Source organism: Gossypium arboreum, chromosome 4 (genome assembly GCF_025698485.1).
Source record: "Gossypium arboreum isolate Shixiya-1 chromosome 4, ASM2569848v2, whole genome shotgun sequence".
Classification (NCBI taxonomy): Eukaryota; Viridiplantae; Streptophyta; class Magnoliopsida; order Malvales; family Malvaceae; genus Gossypium; species Gossypium arboreum.
Window position 1 is genome coordinate 22,122,232 of NC_069073.1, and position 13,850 is coordinate 22,136,081.

The 13,850-nt window shown below is 32.4% G+C and overlaps 2 protein-coding genes across 2 annotated transcripts; both read right to left on the bottom strand.

The window, feature by feature from the left end:
- Window positions 1-517: 517 nt before the first annotated feature.
- On the bottom strand, window positions 518-3,106 carry LOC108458287 (probable inactive shikimate kinase like 1, chloroplastic). Its single transcript, XM_017757633.2, has 10 exons — window positions 2,854-3,106; window positions 2,438-2,478; window positions 2,110-2,164; window positions 1,936-2,008; window positions 1,756-1,843; window positions 1,492-1,574; window positions 1,263-1,389; window positions 1,065-1,143; window positions 915-979; window positions 518-812 (listed from the first exon to the last, which is right to left on the bottom strand). The coding sequence occupies exons 1-10, from the start codon at window positions 3,038-3,040 to the stop codon at window positions 744-746; spliced, it is 867 nt and encodes a 288-aa protein (XP_017613122.1). The 5' UTR covers window positions 3,041-3,106; the 3' UTR covers window positions 518-743.
- A 2,027-nt stretch (window positions 3,107-5,133) lies between these two features.
- Window positions 5,134-10,948, bottom strand: LOC108460936 (uncharacterized protein At2g33490-like). The gene is made up of 11 exons (XM_017760643.2): window positions 10,474-10,948; window positions 9,754-9,826; window positions 9,261-9,335; window positions 8,568-8,629; window positions 8,381-8,449; window positions 8,206-8,234; window positions 7,921-8,128; window positions 7,581-7,802; window positions 7,110-7,163; window positions 5,996-6,959; window positions 5,134-5,748 (listed from the first exon to the last, which is right to left on the bottom strand). Exons 1-11 carry the CDS (start codon window positions 10,585-10,587, stop codon window positions 5,738-5,740), a joined length of 1,881 nt encoding a protein of 626 aa, XP_017616132.1. The 5' UTR covers window positions 10,588-10,948; the 3' UTR covers window positions 5,134-5,737.
- Window positions 10,949-13,850: the final 2,902 nt, after the last annotated feature.

Below are 13,850 nucleotides of genomic sequence, written 5' to 3' on the forward strand. Positions count from 1 at the left end.
TCTTTGATCTAACGTGAGTGATTAATTTGCCTTTTTTTAAGTAGAGGGGGCAAAATGCAATCTAACTCCTAGTACAGGACCTCCATGATATATCTAATCAGAATAACAGATATTAAAAGTTGAGAAAAAAACAGGCTGCAAATAGTTGAGTGCTTATTGAGACTAAACTGATGCTTTTTAGGCATTCTCACATCGTGTAAACCTACCTAAAGCTTCATTACTCAATTCATTACTTTCTTATAAATTTATCATCTCACTAGAAATGAAAAGGATAGATAGTGAGAAAAGGGGTAAAGAGAAAAGACATTTAAAAAGAAGCATATGTAGACATTTATGGCACAGGTAGGTACCCATTATTTGGTAACAGGTAGGAACTGCGGAAGTCTAATGTTAATGCTAATGGTTCTAATGCATGCCCATCAACACTTGCAAAAGGTATTATGTTTATGACCATCATTTTGACTTCTTAAAACATCTTTTTCCATCTCTCTTCCAAAGATTAGCTTCAATCAAGTGGTAGCTCAGTAATGCAAAACATGCATTTCACCTTTTAATTACTCAATCTTGCTGCAATGTTCAGAATTCAGATACATCTATCATATTGAAAAGTGTGGTAAAGTGAATAGATCACCTTAGCGTCTTCTAAACTACTTTAAACAAGATAAAAAGTATATATGAAGAGTACCAAACCAAAGAAGAATACAGCAGCAATATCAGCATGGGCTAAACCTATTCCCTGTTGGCTAAAACGGTCTAGCTGCAGCCTCCATCATCTTTTTCACTCTTGTAAGTCTCTCTATTTCCTTGAGAACCTGAAAATATCATAGAGAATTCCTTTATTTGAACCTACAGAAATTTCCTATTTATTAATTCCAAATGAAGGGGAGACAAGTTTTGGAACTATGCTTCTCCACCTCCATAGTAATGTCTTCTGTTGTCACTGCATCCATGTCCTCGTAACCTAGCTGATATGCTACTTCTGCTTAAGAAGAAGCAATTTGAAGTTAAAACCAACAATATATGGTTTATTCTCGTAACAAGAAACAAAATTCATGTGGATGTACTTTGCAACGAAACGGTTGCATCAGCAGTGGCATATCCTCTTCTCATGTCTTCATAAAGAGCCATTAGCTGTGACAAAACCTATCATAAATTAAGAATTGTCAGATATCACCAAGATGAAGAGCAGACTCTTTTAAGTACAATTGCGAGAAAGAATGGGAAGGTGGTCATGCAATTAAAAATGAAATCAACAGCAATACCTCTGAATAAGATCCAGAGATAGTTATTTCTGATGACAAAAGGAGACTCTTGTTTCCAATTATTCCCTTGGCTACCATTTCCAAGGGCACATCAATCCATATCGAGATGCCATGCCTTAGGAGTGCCCTATTTATAAGCAAGATAAAGTTGGTTAAAACAGTGAGAGAGGCAGAGAACTAATACAAACTGAGAGAGACAACTGATTCAACTGGGCAAACATCACCATACAAATTTGTTGAATTTTGAACTGCACCATCCCCAGCACAAACTACTAATCTACCCATTGATGATAACTGTTTCAATACTTCAGTCTGCAACAATATTTAGACCGACTATAAGCAAGACAATTTATGTATTACTCAATGCTCTTGGGAATTGTACTAAAGAAAGACTCGGTAGATTTAAAAATTATGTACCGTTCTTATTAAATGACAAATTAGCATTGTTAATCAACATACAGTAATGCCAAAGAAGTAAAATAAATAAAAACACCTCAGACTCCCTGAATCCCTTCTCATCACTCTCCTTTAAGGATATGGCGGCAGATTCACCCCCAGCAGCTTCTGAGACCAAAGCATCACTATAGATAGAAGAACACAGAAACAAGCTAAGCCAATATATCTTGAACAATAAAAGCTATTCCTAAGACTCAGTGACATGAAAATACAATACCTGTCAAAGTAATAATATCGAAACAAATCTGCTAGCAACATCCCCAAACTGGATTTAACGGAGTTGTTCATCCCTTTTATGTCAAATAAACAATCACCAAACATGTATTAGAACCATATGGGAATTGATTAAGGAGTTCAAACTCATTCTCCGCATCGAGAAGAAGATGCTTACCCACAAGAAATATAGAAGTTCCTCTCAGATCAGCAGATACATCCGTTGCTTTCTTCTGAATTAGACTGAACAGTTAAAGTGAGAACTTCAAACCACAAGAAAATTATCATATTATATTTATATATTTTTTTTTAAAAATTCAAGCTTTGAACGTGAGCTACTAATTTGGTGCCATTCATACATGTCTTTTTTTCCTTGAAAGGAGTTGGCTTTTAGTTTTATCCAAGTTCCAACTCAATTTCGTTCAAAGTGAAGTGTAAGTGAAAGAAGAATGGCTACTTTCTTTAAATTACTTTCCCTGTCTTTCTTTAAATAAGTGAAATCTGACCTTCAAAGCGATGGAGAGATCGACACTAGCGACATTAGTTGCTGAAACACAAGACAGCCAAAAACAAAAAAATAAAAAAGTGACGACCAACGAAGTATGGAAATCTAATTCCATTTCATTACCAAAAGGCAACTATTCATATAGAATCTCACGTATATAACGGCAAATGAATAAGAACCAAATTAAAAATTAGTAAACAAAGTATCCAAATTGAAATTAACCCACAATCTAGCTCGAATTGTACCACACGAAGCTCAACTATTCATATGCAATCTCGCATCCAGCAATAGTTCCATAAACTTAACAAAAGCTACCGAAAGACAATAAAATTTCAAAACCAAGACAATTTATGGAAATGGGTTACTAAAAGGTAAAGTGAAAAGACAAATTTTCTTAATAGAGAAGATTGAACTCACAGGAAGTTGTGTCATCAGAGACAGAGCAGTTGGTGGGGAAAGATTTTGGAGGAAGAGAGGGAGAAAAGGATAGAGAAGTGCGGAGGCGGAATGGGGTCGAGAAAGATCGGGGGAATTTAGAAGGAGAGAGATGAGCGGTGAATGGGGGATTAGTGAAAGAAGAGCGAAGAATAGTTGTCATCTCCATGGAAGGAAGTTCAGTAATCTGCTCTGCCGTTTTTTGGAGCTTTATCCATTCACATAGACTCCTAATGATTTTCCCTTTTTAATTTAAAATAAAAATAATTTTTAAGGTAAAGTAACTAATTAGTCACTGAACTTTTTGCCTGTCTCTATTTTGGTTACCAAATTATGAAAATTTTCAATTTGATTACTAAACTATCCAAATTTGTTATTTTTAGCCATTGTGATGTTAAGTCTGCAACTCAAAGATAATGTGGCCATTATAAACTACATGAATGGTCACTCAACTATCGGAGCGCTTATATTTTGGTTACTCAACTATAAAAAAAATTCAATTTAGTCAATAAAATTTTCGAAATTAGATTTTTTTAATCACCATGTCATTAATTGATAACAAAGTTTGTTGTGAACTTTTTTTATTGGCTTAATTACAAATTTTACCACTCAATATTTATAAGTTATATCGATTTAATTCTAATTCTTAAAAAATCAATAAATATAGCCTTAAACATTCTTACTAATATTTGGTGCTAGAAAACTTTATAATAATATTTTATTTAACACCAGTAAGATTTGAGCTTTTTCAGCATCGAGAACGACTGATTAAAAATATATATAAAAAAAAGATTACAAAATAAAAGTTTTATGACGACTTATGATCCTTCTAGTGTCAAAAACTAAAAACTTTATTGTTTAATTTAAAGTGTTAAAAAAAATTATATTGACAACTTATGATCTTACTGGCATAGAAAATTGGAAACTTTTAAGTTTACATGCGCTAAATAATACCAGCTAAGAGCATAAAAGAATATACTGAGAGAGAGAGAGAGAAAAGGCTAATAATTAAGATTAAATTGACAACTTTTGTAAATATTTAAGGCTAAATTTATTTCATAAAATGTATGAATATTGAAGGCTAATTTTTTTATTAGACAAATAAAATGAAAGACCATGCCAAATTACTTAACAACATGGTGACCTAATTCTGACAACTTTAGTAACTAAATAAAAACTTTTTTTTTATTTGGGTCACCAAAACAGAAATTCTCATAGTTGAGTGACCATATGTAGCTTATAATGGACATGCCATTCAGTCTCGTACTTAATGACACAATGACTAAAAAAAATTCGGGTATTTAGAGATCAAATTGAAAAATTTCATAGTTCGGTAACCAAAATAGAAAGACGTTAAAAGTTAAATAACTAATTAGGTAGTTTACCCTTTTATTAAAAATTTATAAGGTTAAACTATGAAAATAGTTATTCATATTTGGTTTAAATGACGTTTTAGTTATTGAACTTTAATTTGTTACGAAATTCTCACTAATGTTATCTACTTGTAATATTTTGGTTAATAATAATGCAACAATAAGTTGACGTAACACGTTAAATTTGATTGTTTGAAACACTATTTGAAATTTTGAAACCCTGTTTGAAAATTTGATTTAAAATAAATTCGCTATAGAACGATGCCAAGTTAGAAACAATTAAATTACCAATTGCACAAGGTTATATATTTACAAATTTTTAAAATTCTTATATCCTTTTTGGTATATAAAAAAGGATTGGGTTAGATAAAAGGTAGCAGTTTTTATGAATATAAGAGTATGCCATACAAAAATTATAATTCAATATCATTAGATGCAAACTGAGTAAAACCATATAGAAAGCAAAGGAAAATGATAGAGCTAGGTGACATACCAAAAGAGAGGAAATACAAAGCCAACACACATAAAGTCCTAAGCATGTCACTCCATCGATGGTAGCACTGGAGGTGTAAATTGAGCCATAAGTCGAGCCCTCCAAGGCCATGATCCGGGGCATCATGTCAACATTTCCATAGTGGCAATGGCGTCAAGTAGTGTCGAGTGATCAATTTTTTTTTTATTACAACTTTCTATTTAGTTATAACCAATTAATTTTTCATAAAATTAATTTACTGAATGATCTCAAAGTTATTATATCTCTAAATTAAATATTAATTTTAACTGAAATCAAATGTAATTTTTTATAAAAGAAATTAAGTATATTTAATTTTATAACAATTTAAGATGAAATTAAATTTCATTATTTTGTAATTAAAAATAAAGAATTGAGTTAAATAGAGAACACATAGATAATAATAATGATATAGTTGTGTTCAAACAAATCCTAAAGAGAAACCTAAGAGGGGATATAGGAGGTATGTGTAATTTACCCTAGTTATTAAAAGGCTAAATCAGATGCTTAAAAACTCTATCCAAGCTCAAAGAAGTGAACTAAGCTTGAAGTTGGCAATGGCCATTTATGTATCAACTGAGTTGGCTCGGCTCCATTACATTCTAACTTCTAAACCTATATACACAATCCAAACACCAGTAGCTCCCAGTTTCCACTTACCAGGGCAAAATCCTTTTAACATCTTGGTCGTGGCAACGTATCAAATACAATCGCCAAATCCCTTTTCAACTTTTGAATTTTGATGCGTACATCAAAGTAAAAATGTACAAAAAATAAAGAAATCCTGATGTGAAGAATATACGTGATGATGCTACACAAATCTTCAGCCCTTCAGTTCCCATCATTTGCTGACAAAGTTTGAGATGTGAAACCAAACATACTACTAACGTCTTAATTTACAGCCGATCCCTACTTCAACTTTCTGGATGTCCAGACTTTGGAAAAATTCAACAAATGCGGATATGAATCAGATTCAGGTTTCTCAGCTCCCACCTGCATACAGTTGATGATGATTTCACTTCAATTTTGCAATTGCATCCACTAAGTCCATAGATAAACTGACATATTAGTAGAAGATGCTGATGGTCTCCATCAAGATAATATATATATATATAAAACCTTTTCCTAAATCCCACCCGAGCATAAAAGATGACAGATAATCTTTGATAGATATAATACTAAACAAAAACGGACAATATTGACAACTAGATAAAGAGTAATGGAAGGGAGCTCCAATCACCTCTCATTTGGCCACCATGAGATGGCACTTCAGAAACATCTTGTAGTGGCTTGATGTTTACAATGGAAATGGGCGTCAATGGAGGGGATGGAACTTGTGGAGCCTCCAAAAGCCTGGAAACGTGAATCGCCATTGCTCTTTGATTGCTAGAGGGTATAGAGAAACTTCGAGGGACAACCGAAGGTGGAGCTGGAAGAGGAGAAGCTCCACTTGATGCCAATGAAGGAATAGTACTTGCAGAATGCTCTTGATTTCTTAAGACTAGAGGAGCAGAGTGGCCAACCGAGGCAGAAGGTTTTGCAGGTTTAGCAGCTGAACTAACAGGAGGGGGCCTCGGAAGCTCATGAAGCTCATTTATTCTGGGTGAAGAAACAAGGGGAGGTGATGCACTTGGGGATACTTTTGGAGGTGATAATGGTTGAGGAACTGGCAAATGAGAAAATACTGCTGAAGCTATATGGGGAAGTTCAGCAGAAGGAATAGGCCTTGATGATGCTTGTTTACTGGTTAATGGACCGGATGCAGCTTTCTTTTTTATTCTTTTGGCTTCAGTGGAACTATCAGGATGGGCAGGTACTACTTGTCCTTCAGACAAAGGAGGGGGTAGTTGTGTAAAAGTATTACTATTATTACTCTCCTTCAGGACTGATTCAGATTTTTCTGATAGTTGACCATCACCAGACTCCAGTGGGGAAGAATGCCACAAATTATATGGACGTCCAGCTACATTTGTCGTTCTTGTGTGGGTAAATGAGCTAACTGTTCTTGCAGGGACTGCAGACTTGGAATCATTTGGTGTTGGAAGCACATAAGTGTTAGACTTCCTTGTAGACGACTGCAACATCTGTTTTACTCTTTCAGCAGGATCAAGCTTCCTTTCAGGAAATATGGGAGCTGAATGGCTACCCACTCTATGCTCCCTACTTGAGACCTGAATATCCCCATGATTTCTCTCTGGATTTACCTACAGGCAGCCAGTAACAAAACATATATTTTAAAAACTACATACTGCAAGCAGCCCAGCTAAAAAATAAATTAAGAAAATTCATAAAGCTAAGAGCATACGTTGTTTTACAAAATAGGGCCAAAAATCACAATGTGAACGGAGATTTACCTCTTCATTTTCCATGTAAGAAGTTTGGGGGAAAGAAAGACTTACTTCATCTTCCTGGAGAATAAACCACCATATTTAGGAACAAACAGGAGGCAACACACACAAACAGATCAGAGTAAAAGTTCAAATGTATAACTGTCACACAAATAATAAATTTTTTTTTGGTGAATTACAAATAATAATTATATTATCCCCTCTGTTGGAAGTAGAATGAATTTAACCATTAAACTGGACAAAACCAACTGTGGTTTGTTTGGAATTCTAGCAGAGAAAAACAATCTTACCAATAATTAAAAAATGGATTTTTTTTCTTTTTGAAAAAAAAGGCAGAAGTGAAATAAGAAAGGATCAAATCCATAAGTTTTGGACCTAATATGACCAAGCATAAATGTTTGAGGATCAACTCTCACTTACAAATTGACAATAACATTGAAATGAATTAAGAAATATAAAATGGCACAAAAATCTTACCTCTATTGATGACACAGAAGCAACATCAACCCCTTTCTCATTTGCTCTGTAGTCAAAACTTAATTCCCCTTCTTTGTTTGGGTCGTAAGCAATCTCACCATCTTCCTCATCATCATCTTCAAGGCCAGAGAACTCATAATCAATGTGTTGTTGTTCTGTAACCTGCCTAAGGTGAGGCTCAATTGCCTCAAGTGATTTAAGTCCTTTCTTAAAGAAATTCAACTGCAATCACAAGGGAAAGAAAAGGAGAAAGAAAGAAAAAAGGGAAGCAGCTTATAAGCATTGAACTTAAGGCAGAAGCCACTGACATTTGAAACATTCAGAAACTAATGAGGAAAACCTGTGCTGCATGGTGACGAGCAGCTTGTGTTAGAAGACTTCTAGATTGCCCTTGCTTCAGAGATTTCAATCGGAAAACACAAAGGGTTGCCACTTCATCATATTCATCCCGAGCTATTTGCAATTGCCGCAAACTGAAAGTTTCACCTTTCCCGCCTTTTGACCTTCCTTTTTCTTTTTGTTGTGTCACCATGTACTCATAGACACTTCTGAAGATCATGAACCAAATTCAGAAAAGGTTTACTGTAACCTAAGCAAAATAAGCATATAGAGAAAACTGATGGACCTTTTTTCATCACACTGCCGCTTCATATCCTGCACAGCAAACAAGAGAAATACCAATAAGCATTGACAGTTTTGAGGTAATATGTATGAAGGAAAAATAAATATCTTCACCATGTAGGAAATGATTAACTTCTATTTCTAGATTAGAAATAAAGGAGAAAACCAAATAAACAAACCTCGACAGTCCTAAGCTCATTGAGAAGTGACTCTGATGGGTTTGTAATTGTCAGCACTATATGCGAGCGCTGAAGCACAAAGAGAATCAAGAAAGGTTCAAATAAAGAACTATTCCGAAAACACAACATATAAAACAATGGTGGAAAAGTTTATGGTGTTCAATTTAAAAAAAAGATTGACACTCACATAGTTATCCACAAGTTTCTGGAGTTCAAACTGTAAGTTCCCCAACATTAACAAAATTCTACCTGCAAATAAATGCGATGTCATTACAGCACAACCCATCAAGTCACAATAACATGGACCAGGGACACCATCTTCAGACACTCCATTGCCATTCCACCAAAAAGAAAAAAGGTAACAGCTGATAGCCTAGTCTGTGAGCCAATATTTACTTGTTGACATCTTACACTAATGCACGAGAAGCATTTATTGAAGAAAAATCAAACATTAAAAACAATGAAATAGGAATGATAATTTTAACTTAAGTCACCTAGGTTAAGACATGGAATAAGGCACATCACTGTATGCAACCCCCAGTAAACGAATGCTAAGTTCAAGGAGAAAATCTCTCATGAATGTCTAGTCCACATGCAAGTTCGCCTAGCGTATCTAAAAATACAAGTACATAATAATTATCTCAAGGTGAGGCAAGAGCAAGAAATGACATAGCTTAAGTTGGCTAAGAAGTTACTTGAACCAATTGGCAGAGTTAAATTGCTAATGAATTCTGCAGCCTTACTCAAAATAGGAATATAACAGATGGACTAATAAAGTCAGTAATGTAGTTTAGCTTTCCAGGGCTTAAAATTCCAGGTTAGATCTTGCATGACATGCCTATTAATATCTAATAGTGCAAGAAACAAAGCCTCTACTTACGGCTTTCTTCATCATCAGGTAGCACTCTTTTTTCCCGCAGACAGGAGCCCATTTCTTGCAGTGACTCTGAGAATTCTGAAAGTAGAAATTTCATCGAAGTTAGATTTACATAAAGTTTAATTTTCTTTGATATTCACTGAAATCTAAGTCTAACACCTGAGCAAAGGCCCCCAAGTTAGTGCTAGAGCATATAAACAAGAAATTCTTAGTGAGATAATATGTGCCTATAGATTCATACTGATCCCACTTCCGCAAGCCTGAACATAACAGGAATCATAGATACACAAGCCAATTATGTAATATTCTTGATAAAAACCTAATCATGTTATTTCTGTGACCAGTAGTTTCTTCAAAAGCCACCAGCCGCTTAGGCTGGAAAAGCACCATACAACATGTGTTTGGCATATTGGTCCAAGTATTTAGAAATATCAGGGCAACGAAACACATTGATACCTAAAAATGGATATGACAATATAGCACACAGCATTTTTACCATAAGCACTGTTTGCCGTTGCTGCAGCTGCAGAAAGTAAGCTATCATAGCAAGTTCTCATATCTTGCATTTCCTGTAAATGCATTCAAATGAAGCAAAAGAAAAATAAATCCAATTATAATCTTTCAAACAGACCAAGACAGCCTCCAAGAAGCAGTGGTCACTGAGGAGGATGTCGTAAGCAGCTCAATATCAATATAAATGCACATGCAGAAAAAAGCTTATGAGTTTCTTTCACACCGGCATCTAGAATTCCATATTTCTTTCCACTAAATTATTGAAAATTATCATATTAAAACCATCTAATAAGTTCCCCATGAAATACTTAACCCCGATTTAGATCCTCTCCAATCCTCAAGCACTTCAAATTTCTAAACATTGGAATAAGCCTTTAGGTTCATTTGATATTTCCTAATGTGAATAAAGAATAAAAAAAAAATGAGAATTCAGAATCTCTCAAACCTAATGAACCAAAATAACTCCCATTCTCCCAAAGCAAAAGCTCTCCAAATATGTATTTCTATCAGAAACTACAGAATTAGAAACTCGTCCACTCAACTCAGCTAGGTCCAACCGATTCAACTACAGCTCGAATCATTGGAAATCATTTGTCCACTTAAAAATTGGAAACAAGAGAAGCGGATTCAATTTCCAATTAAATCAATCAGCATTTAATTAAAATCAAAGCTCAAACATAAATTCTTTAAAAAAAAAAAGTACCTGAGCTGCTTGAGCAAGTTCATCTAAATGAGCAGAAGACAAAATATCTAATTTATCCTTGTTATCGTTCTTGTGAAGCGCAAATCTTCGAAGTTTACCAAATGAAGACTTCATTTCCACAAAAAAAAAAAAAAAGAAAAGAAATAACCTAACGCAAAGAGAAAATACAAAAAGGGAGAAAAATAAAAGAAAGAAGAGAGAAAATCCGAGAGCTCTTTCTTTTCCTCTTTTCTGGAGAATCCAAAATTCCTGCGAGAAAATGAAAATGAAAAGCGAAGAAATTTATTTTTTTTAGCGTATTGCAGCTCTGAAAAATCTGAGCTACAGAGAGTGTGAAGATGGTTAATTCGATTATTTCAACGGCATTGAAAGTGAAGCGTTTTCTTTTTTGATTTTCTTTTTGTTATTTTTTTTGTTGGTCAAAAAGACTGACTGTAAATAAACGAAAGAGAATAGAAAGACGGAACCGAAAACGAATATGAATTGAAAGACCAAAGCGCTGAACCTCTAGTTCCAATCTCATCCTTCTAGTTTACAATAATTTATAATTTAGTCCCTTTCTTTTGGATATATTAACCCTTTCCTTAAATCACCCATAAAAATTCAGTGTATCATTTTAAAATTTCAAAGAATAAATGAAACTCATTTTTTAATTTTTGTAGAATTAATTCAAAATTAGCAAAAATAAAGGGGAAAAAAAGGATAATTTCTAGAAATGAGACATGTTGTTGAGTAAGGGAGTGATATCATCACTACATCAAAGCAAAGCAAAGGAATCAAAGTGGTGGAGTGTAGATTAAGATTGTAGGCGTAGCGGTGGAGGGGATCAACCAGAGGTGAATCGAGTTTGACGTGGCGCAACTTGATTGGTTGATTTGGTGGGCACGTGGATTATTCAAACAGTAAGAAACGGTCAAAGTCAAATATTGATGACAAGATAATAATAAGCTGTTCATGATATGACCAAAAGTGGGTGGGTCAAATCTTCACCCTTGCAATTAACCCATCTTCTTTGAATTGACCTCTCTTCAATATCAAATTTTACAATTTAATCACACCATTCGATTACGTAGTATAAGTACAGGTAATTACGGCACGTTTAATAAACGCATTATCCACATCTCCTTTCACATTTTTGCGCACTACCCCAATTAATAAATTACATCTAAAAAAATTTTAAGAGCTTAGAAAATGAAGTATTTATAATGAAAATTTTAAATTACTTAAACATTTAATTAATTTATTTTAGTCAGAATTTTTTTTAACCACGTTAAAAGGTGGAAAATTTTATTTTTTTGAGCCCCTTCTAGCCCAAGGCAGTTGCATTCTCAAACAATCTTAGGGCCGAGCTTGATTACTTAGCCTCCAATTTTATAAAAAAATTATTTTAACACTCTATTTAATTTTTCGTCTCTTTTAATTTTTAAATTTGTATAGTTTGCCAATTCACCCCAAAATAAGTAAAAAAAAATTAATGCCTATTAACTTTGTTGATGTGGCGTGGCATACACGTATATGCCAAATCAAAACTTAATTACTTTTTAAATATTTAAATATTTTTAAATTTTTATTTTTAAATGTGGCAAACACATGGACTACCACTTGAATCACACATCAGCAAATTTAACAAACGTTAATTTTTCTATTTATTTTAAAGTGATTTGACAAATAATACAAGTTTAAGGGTTAAAAAGATAAAAAATTTAAATTGAAGGTTAAAACGACTGTTTCTTATACAATTGGAGGACCAAATAAGCTCTTATTTCCTTTAATAAAACAAAAAATACAAAATTTAATGTAATACACCAAAAGCCTATATTTAAAAGTATTATTGTTAAAAAAGTATTAAGATGATTAAAATAAAATTAATATACATAATTTACCTTATTTTATATCGTATAACTAGTTTTCTTTCTCACACAATACAAAAAATAAATGTATGTATAAAATCATTTCAAATATAATATATGTATATTATTTTGAGTATATTATATGTATAAAGATTAATATTAAATAAATAAAATATATTGATATGAAACTCTAATTATAAACATACATATTTTATGTCTAATCTTACTTTAGTGTATATATATAATATGAATAATTTAAATAAAATGGGGTATATATTTACGTATAATTGGAAATGTTTAATAATAAATATAAGTATATAATTACTTTTTGGTATTTTTGAATTATATACAATATTGACATTAAATATTTTTAAAAATAGAAATCACATAAATCATTTGCCACATATATTTAAATAGATTTTTTAACATTATTAAATATTTTGAATTATATGATTAAAAGTAATGTTGGATTCTAGTTATAATTATAATTTTTATTAATGTGAAAGTAACTGTAAAATCCAAAATTAAGTGTATTTTAATAATTGTAATATTTTAAATCCATAAATTGATTAAGTAGAATATTTAAAATATTATTTATTATACCAAATAAATAAGTGAATTTTTTGAATTAATTATAATTTTATTTGAATATAAATTGGGAAAACATAAAATAATATCAAATATAAATATATTTAACTTTAATGATGTACTATTTTTATTAATTTTTAATCTTTCTAATAATGCAAGTTTAAGTGAAAAAAAAGTTTTTCAGTGTCATTTTGTTAGATCCATTCGGTAGTTTCATTTTTGTAAAAAGTACATTAACACATTGAAATTGAGTTGAATTCTTATTTAGTTTATTAATACAATTTATTATTTTTGTTAAAAAATTCAAAGTATTTAAAGCATAATAGACAAAGCATTATTTTCTTTATGAATAAAGAGATAATGTAATAAATTTCTTAAAATTATTTGTGTAGGGAATTAATCTATATATACAACAAACAAGTAAATATAATAAAATCGAAAAGATTAAATATATAAATTTTACGTGGAAAAACTCCTCAAAATAGGATAAAAAAACATGGACAAAAGGAGATTTCACTATAATAAAGGAGAGTACAAAAGATGAAGAGAATCAAAGGAAAACCCGAAGCCCTAAAATAAAAACCCTTCAAAACAAAGAATAAAATTTTCTCAATCTAAAAATTTTTGTTGTATGAAACCTAGAGTAACTAAAGCTTATTTATAGGCTGAAATTCATAACATATATGACTACAACATCTTTACGTTAATCAAAGTTTAAGTGGGAAACTAAAAACAGAGTTTAACTAGGAGAAAAAAATCGAGAAAACTTGGACCGCACTTCGCCACTTCATTCGTGGCTTGATGTGTCATTGGGGCGAGAAGGATAGCCGCGTCGTCAGGACAAAGCTTTGTTGCTCATCGGGACGAGATAACCATCGCATCGTCAAAGTAAAAGAGTGTTGCTCATCGAGACATCACGTATTGTTTGGTCAAAATAAG

Excerpts from the sequence above, each read along its gene's own strand:
- LOC108458287 (XM_017757633.2), bottom strand. The coding sequence starts at position 3,040 with ATGGAGATGACAACTATTCTTCGCTCTTCTTTCACTAATCCCCCATTC. Across the intron at positions 2,479-2,853 it reads CTCTGATGACACAACTTCCT|CAACTAATGTCGCTAGTGTC; the intron begins GTGAGTTCAATC and ends CTTGTGTTTCAG. Across the intron at positions 1,390-1,491 it reads GTTCAAAATTCAACAAATTT|GGCACTCCTAAGGCATGGCA; the intron begins GTATGGTGATGT and ends GCTTATAAATAG.
- LOC108460936 (XM_017760643.2), bottom strand. The coding sequence starts at position 10,587 with ATGAAGTCTTCATTTGGTAAACTTCGAAGATTTGCGCTTCACAAGAAC. Across the intron at positions 8,450-8,567 it reads AGAAACTTGTGGATAACTAT|CGCTCGCATATAGTGCTGAC; the intron begins GTGAGTGTCAAT and ends TTTGTGCTTCAG. Across the intron at positions 6,960-7,109 it reads CTTACATGGAAAATGAAGAG|GTAAATCCAGAGAGAAATCA; the intron begins GTAAATCTCCGT and ends GGCTGCCTGTAG.